The sequence below is a fragment of the Taurulus bubalis genome (genome assembly GCF_910589615.1).
Source record: "Taurulus bubalis genome assembly, chromosome: 13".
Taxonomy (NCBI): Eukaryota; Metazoa; Chordata; class Actinopteri; order Perciformes; family Cottidae; genus Taurulus; species Taurulus bubalis.
Window position 1 is genome coordinate 11,471,481 of NC_136601.1, and position 7,500 is coordinate 11,478,980.

General features: G+C 45.2%; 2 protein-coding genes across 2 annotated transcripts in view; one reads left to right on the top strand and one right to left on the bottom strand.

Annotated features, from left to right (window-relative positions):
• The window catches only part of ubl3b (ubiquitin-like 3b), a 6,861-nt gene extending 6,477 nt beyond the window's left edge, over window positions 1–384 (bottom strand). The window contains exon 1 of the mRNA XM_079229051.1: window positions 258–384. The gene's annotated coding sequence lies outside the window, so the exon portion shown is untranslated. The remainder of the gene's footprint in view (window positions 1–257) is intronic.
• Window positions 385–3,578: 3,194 nt separating this feature from the next.
• On the top strand, window positions 3,579–6,990 carry foxo4 (forkhead box O4; the record flags this gene model as incomplete). Its single annotated transcript, XM_079228675.1, has 3 exons — window positions 3,579–4,013; window positions 4,542–6,194; window positions 6,877–6,990. 2 exons carry the CDS (start codon window positions 3,579–3,581, stop codon window positions 6,162–6,164), a joined length of 2,058 nt encoding a protein of 685 aa, XP_079084801.1. The 3' UTR covers window positions 6,165–6,194; window positions 6,877–6,990.
• Window positions 6,991–7,500: the final 510 nt, after the last annotated feature.

A 7,500-nucleotide genomic window follows, 5' to 3' on the forward strand; every position in this document is an offset into this window, starting at 1 on the left:
GCGGGCTAACACTCGCTAGCTAGCTAGCTTCTAGACTCGTTGCTAGCTGCGTTGTGACGTCAGTAATAAAACAGCAGGTATGTTCCTCTCACCCGAGGACCAAAAAAAACAGCACCAAGTTTCGTACTGACAGATTGTCGAAAGCTGCGAAATCAGAAGGCTCCTGCTGTCGTTAGCGTTAGCTGCCGTGTTAGCTTGTGCCGATCCTAGCTGTCTAACTACAGGTGTAACGGAAACGTTTGTGTCCTCGAGCTCACCTGCATCTGACGACTCTGATGAAATGTTGCATTCAGTGGAGTTGACGAATCAGCGCGGAGCGTTTTCACGAGGAGATTATCGAGTGTAGATGGATATCGTTGCCTTCTTCTTCTTCTTCGGGTTAAGGATATCGTTGACTGTGGTATCGGTGGCTAAAGGACGGGAAGACGCCGGATGTCAGCTGGTTGTAAACACAGAGAACAACTGCAAGTACTTCTGGGAGTTGAAGTCCATATATTTTGCTACTTTTTTACTGCATTACGAAGATAAAATAGTTACTTTATTAATCTCGCAAGGGGATTTTTTTTCGCGAGAGCAGCATTTATAGATACAGCTAAATCAATATTAAATATAAAAAATGCACAGTATATACAAAAAAATATAATAACTAACTAAACAATAGTGCAAAGATCTAACCAAACAAAAAGCATGATTACTAATTTGATAGCTAGACAATTTAGACGACTATAGTCTGCACAGGATACACAGGATTTCAATAAATTGCCTAAATGTCATGCTTAGACAAAAAAAAGACTCAGAATTTGTAAAAGCATTTCCTTAAACAACATCACTATTCAGACTCCAGTACAAAACATGAATATTTATCCAAAAGCAGTACAAACTTAAGGTTATAGCTTTTGTATACACCCACATTTTGTAGAGCTCAAAAAGGGATACATCTCAGGACATTGGGAACTCAATCTTTATTAAATGCTTTTATTAACAGAATGATATCAATGGTACTAACCAGTTGCCACCCAAATAACAAATGTGGGAAATTTATATTTATTTAACTGTAATGATAGCTATGATAACCAATGATGAGAGCTGGAGGTACAGAAATAACATTTTAGTAATTTATCAGCGACAGGAGGCTTGGTGAAGAAGTTACTTGATGTTGGATTGCAACAAACCATATTTAACATGTAATGATATTAAGGGTGACAATACATTTAGATATGTACTTCACATAAAAAAAAACAATGCACTGATGTTACAAAAATAATTGTCTAGCCTTGTAGTCGAGACACATAATGTACCTGCTGCATCCCCAGTTCAATTCTGTACTGTCATCAAATAAAGGCAAATGCCAAAAACAATAATTGTTCAAAAATAATTTGAATTATTGCTATTTTTTACAATATCAACTGCATTATTTACCTTCTTGTGGCTCTTGTCTTTTAGAGCTGTGTGTCAAAAATGTTTAGTATAAAACAAATATTTTGTTTTATATTGTGCTCACATGATGCACATTCCTAAATAAAGCCATGCTGCATCAAATTACAGTATAAAAAACAGGTAATTTACCAGCCCAAAAGTACGTGGTTGATTTATGGGTCTCGAGCATATAATTTACTGTAATTAATCTAAATGTGTATGGTGTTTTAGGCGGTTTTAATTGTCTTTAGAGGCCCAACGACTAGTGTTGACATTCACATGTTAATCCAGCCATGCAGTGGAGGAGGATGATGAGTATAGCAAGAACAGTTATTAACATTAGTATCCTAATAATAATAATTATCTATCATTATTAAAATATGTTGTTCTTTAGTTGTGCCTAGTCGTAGTCTATTACTAGTTGTCTATCCGTACTCTAATGACCGATAACACCTTAAATACCCTAAGTGCATCTGGGATTTACCACTCGTTCCTACGGTGTTACATAATGCATCATTACAGGTACTCGTTTGCCTCCCTCGCCTACGTTTACGCCTGTGCTGTCACACGAATGACTCAATTTCCCAGAAATCCACTTGGCGCGTGCGCAGAACGCGGCGCCTGACAGTGGTAAACAGACGTCAGAAGGGAGTCTTCGCCTCGAGTAAAAACAAAACAAACAAAACAAGTCAAAAAGACACCGAAGAATTAAGTATTTGGACAGCCACAACAACAGGAAGTTTTTGGAGACTCATCGCGGATTAAAACCGACCACTTGGAGGAAGTTATCGGAGGCTTTTCACGGACTTTTCCACGGATTGTAAACTCTGGAGTAGCAGCTTAACCAGCTAACGTTACGGTGGCTATCGAGCCATTCTCAAAGTGCGGCGGGTGGGAGCCGACGGACCTCCGGGCCGACCCGACTTCACCCAACACCCGGGAATAAGCCTCGTAGTTGGTTCACCGAGATCGCGGCGCGAAGATCTCCGCTGCGGGCCTCGGTCGAGGAGGGTTTTGTATCTGACTTTTCGAGCATCGTGTGCCGCGGCAAGAGTGGAGAAACATGGCAGATGGTGACACGCGCCTGGCCGCAATGTGGCGGATCGTGCGAACCTGAAGCGAGGACTTCTTCTCGTGCGCACGTTTCTCCCACCTTCCCACTTTGATCGATAACGAAACACTATTGATCGTTTCTTAAAACCGCTCGTGATTTCTTCACCCAACGCTCGAGATTTCTCTGGTTGTTTATTTCTTTAACGTAAAGGCCGAGTCGACGCAGATACTATACTCTACTCGGTTTGTTTTTTTTACTCTTTTTTTTTTTTCTTAACAAAACTTTTTTACCGGGATAATCAGTCGTCATATGTTTTTACACTTAACTTCAATTTAACCGGACAGCTTTTTTTGTATGTGGCCGTTTAGTGTTTTATTTTAAAAGTTGGTGTGGAGGATTGTTGGCTCGCGCGCACACATCACGTTGTTTACAAGTGGAGAGGGACCGGCGCTCAGAAGATCCTTTGTAACAGTAGCCAGCTAATTCTCGGTTGTCGTCCTTATAGCTTTACAGTAAATAACAAATTAATGAGACAATAATACATACAGTTTGAAAAATTTGGTACGAAATCATCCTTAATTTTGATTTAGTCGAAACATTATATTTTTAACTATACTTCTTAGAAAATATACCATTAACAAATATTTAAATCGAGTGTTTATTGACAGGAATGGCGTTATTTTTGATCTCTATACCTTTAAGATTTTGGTAGGCCTCAACTGAGCCATACCTCTGTGGATCCAGATGTTTTGGTGCTTATTGCCACTCTGACACTTTTGTTTTTGTTTCATTCAAACAAAGGAACTCTCATACCAGCCTTCCTTCACTCTATATACATCGGAAGGTTTATGATAGTTACTATTAAGGAGATTATTTGAGTTCCCTAATCTCCAATCTGAGGATTACCCGAGGCTATTGGTGTGTCCAGATTACGTCTCTTCGACGGCCCCTCTGTTTACACCCCCGCACGGGCTGAAGCATATTGTTGTTGTGTCAGGAAGTTTCTCTTTTAAACGCATCTTCCACTCAAAGTTTACTTAAACTTTCAAAGGTAGATGTTATAAGTGGTATCATCTTTTTGGTTGAGTGGAAGTTCAGAGGATCCGCCATGGAGGAGTCCTCGGTGCCCCCGATTGACCCAGACTTCGAGCCGCAGAGCAGACCCCGCTCCTGCACGTGGCCGCTGCCGAGACCCGACATCTCGGCTGTCAAAGCGGAGGCGCCGGACGGCTCCGAGTCCGCCGCGGGGACCCCGCCCGCGGACGAGGACAAGGCCGAGCCCCAGCAAATCACTTCCGAGCCCGAGAAGGCTGCGGCGGGGGCTGAGGGAGGGGTCGCGGCTGGCGGGGGCGGAGCGACGCCCCGCAAAGGATCATCCCGGCGCAACGCGTGGGGGAACCAGAGCTACGCAGATCTGATCAGCCAGGCCATCGAGAACTCACCCGAGAAGAGGTTAACCCTGGCGCAGATCTACGAGTGGATGGTGAAGACAGTGCCTTACTTCAGAGACAAAGGAGACAGCAACAGCTCGGCGGGCTGGAAGGTAAGTGTGTGGTGTGTTTACTTTACAGGGTGGACTACGATGCTTTCAGGGCCACAAGTCATAGTTTATAGCTTTACAATTCATGTTGCATCACAGCAACACTGGTTTGCAGATAACAACCATATTATTTGGGCAATATGACAAAGGGTTCCGTAACCAGAGGAACATATAGGCGATCATAACAGGCCTCTCCCAATATCAAAGTATTTTACATTATTTGTTCCATTATTTTGGTAGTTCGTCATATTTGCCTGCATGATGATGCGCTGTTTTGTTTGATGCAGTTATGTTTTGTTGCCTTATTGCATAAAAAGACATCAAGGGACAAAAGAGAGCTGAACTCACCTGGAATACTGAATCTAGGATGTAAAATGATTCAGTTTGGGAATCAGTGCTTTAAACAGTAAAGTTCTGTGTTGTCATACTAAAAAATAAAAGTATCTTTTAGTATAATCATTTACAGGTATCTCATACTTTAGTTTTAGCGGGATCATTTCAACTTTTTTTTCTCTCTCTCTTTTTTTCCAGAATTCAATTCGCCACAATTTATCACTCCACAACAAGTTCTTGAGGGTTCACAATGAATCGACAGGCAAGAGCTCCTGGTGGATGCTCAACCCAGAAGGAGGGAAGATGGGGAAAGCTCCCCGCCGCCGGGCCGCCTCCATGGACAACAGCAGCAAACTGCTGAAGAGCCGCATGAGGGCAAAGCAGACGAAGAAGCAGGCGGGAGCCGCCGGCCTTGGGGGCGCTGGAGGGGCTCTGCAGGGCGACGGCAGCGCAGGTTCAGCAGGGGCGGACAGCCCTAATTCGTCCCAGCAGTTCCCCAAATGGGGGGTCAACAACAGCAGCCCGTCGTCCCGTGGCAGCCTGGATGACGCCGACATGTGGACCACCTTCCGCCCGCGCACAAGCTCTAACGCCAGCACCCTGAGCGGACGTCTGTCCCCCATTGCTCCTGGACAGGAGGATGATGACAACCTGACTGAGGACGGACTGCTGGGGAGATACTCTGCCAGCAGCTTGACCCCGACCCTCACCGAGACCCTGATGGAGGAGCTGGATCTGATCGACAACCTCACATTGATGACGGGCCAGCAGGGAGGGGCCAGTCCCAGTACGGCCCCGCCAGCTCCTCCCACCCCGCTGCCCTCCGCCTCCACTCTGCTGCCTCGTGGGTCCAGCTTCTCTTCCTTCAATCAGCTGCAACCATCCAGCCTCCCGCAGGCCCCGACTCACACCGGGACCCAGGCCTCTGTCCCTCAGTGTGGAATGAGCAGCAAAGAGCCGTCAACCTTCAGCAACTCCCTCTTCAACTCCATGTCCGGCTCTGGCTCTCGTGGGGGCGGCCATTACAGCACCCACGTGCCTTCCAGCCTGGAGGCGCTGCTCACCTCCGACTCCCCTCCTCCCAGTGATGTCATGATGACTCAGGTGGATCCCCTCATGCCCAGTCCTGGAGGGGTGGGCCTTATGGGCATGGGTGCATCCATGAGGTCCAAACCCAACCAGCTGCTGTTGGGTAAAGGGCTGGAGCCCAACACAGTGGCCCCCATGGTGCTGCAGGCTCAGATGCAGCAGCAGCGTCACCTTCAGCAACAGCATCAACAGCAGCAGCAACAACAACAGCAACAGCAACAACAACAACAGCAACAGCAACAACAACAACAGCAACAACAACAACAACAACAACAGCAGCAACAGCAGCAACAGCAGCAGCAGCAGCAGCAGCAGCAGCAACAACAACAACACCAGCACCACTCTCAGATGGGGTTGGGGATGATCCTCTCAGGTATGGCTCAGGACCCGTCGCAGCTCTCCGGCCTCAAAGCCCATCAGGCCGTGGTGCCAGCGGTGGGCTCTCATCACGGAGGGCCCATCGGCTCAGCCAACCCCGGCGTGAGCCTGCTGGGGATGAGTCCGTTCGGAGCTCCTTCCTGCTTCACGGCCGGTCAGGACCGACTGCCCACAGACTTGGACATTGACATGTTCACCGAAAACCTGGATTGTGACGTGGACTACATCATCAACAGTGACCTCATGGACGGAGATGGCATCGACTTCAACTTTGACCCCATTCTGCCTGGAGGCCAAGGCTGCGCCGGCCCGGCTACCACACAGGGCTCCGCTCACAGCTGGGTGCCCAGCTAATTCCTGGGCTGACCACACAGAGTTAGCCAGGTACACTGATCACAGACCAGTTACTTTAGATATTGTAATGAATTGTTTAGTCGCTAAAATGTCAGAAATAATTTCTTCTTCTTCTTCTTCTTCTTCTTCTTCTTCTTCTTCTTCTTCTTCTTCTTCTTCTATTTAAGTCTTGTTTACCACAAAGATATTTGATTTCTAATCAAATAAAACCCGAGAAAAGCAGCAAATCCTCACATTTTAGAATCTAAAACTAGAAAATGTTTTTGGATCAATAAACCATAAAATAATTCAGGTCTCGAAGTCGGTCAATGGGTTAGTTGATTGACACGGAATTGATTTTCAACTATTTTCATCATCAATTTATTGTGCAATTTTCACCGTAAAGTTCTTTTTATAACTGTAGATTGAATATATTTGGACTTTGGAAATTTGTGATGAGCATTTTCACAGTTTTCTGTCATTTTTTAGACAACACAAATTGATCGATGAGTCGAACGAATGATACTGAAAATAATCAGATGATAAGTTGCTGGCCTAAAGCAATTATTAAAATTTTGTTAAAAAAAAGAGTTTTCTGCCAATATAATTGATTAAGTGACTAATGTATAGCACTATACATGGATTTGATAGATTATTTGAAGTACATCATGTCCATAGTCTGGATTTATGAGCCAATCAACACAAATGACCGATTTATCATCTTGTCTTGCAGGAACTATTCTCCAATCAAGACAACCTCACAAAACGACCGGTGCATTCCTCCTCCCTGTGGGCGGAAGATACTATTTTAAAATACGATGCTTCTCTCGGACCTCTAAGACGAGACCTCACCCATGTCATGTGCCAAGACATGCGGAGGACAGGGAGGAGCTTCAGCCTACTATGCACAATATCTTTCCCTTTTTAGAAAATGTAACACTTGCAAAAATTAGGCTGCTAGACGTTTTTCTCTTCTAATCCGAACTGATGATTTTTAAAAGACGTGGTGTTTTTAAGAGTGAAAAGACAAATCATGAACTCCCCTCTGCCGGGAGTTTATATTTCAGTTATGTTACACCAGATTAGCTTCAGGTTGGAAACGGTACACGATGGCTTTGGTGTTGAAGACTCGATGGACTGATGCGTTTTTGGAGAAATGGCCAGTTTTCCATTGACACCAGCACGAAGCGCCAGACCAAACACCGTCTGCGGTGCAGTCGCTCTGCTGCACCGTGGACATGTTTCATCACGGGCGTCGGATTGTGAACAGGTGGAAGATGAGACTGCACGACTAGGAGGTATAAAAGGCTTCAACATTTGCTACACATCTCCAATTTTAGACTACTATTATACGTAC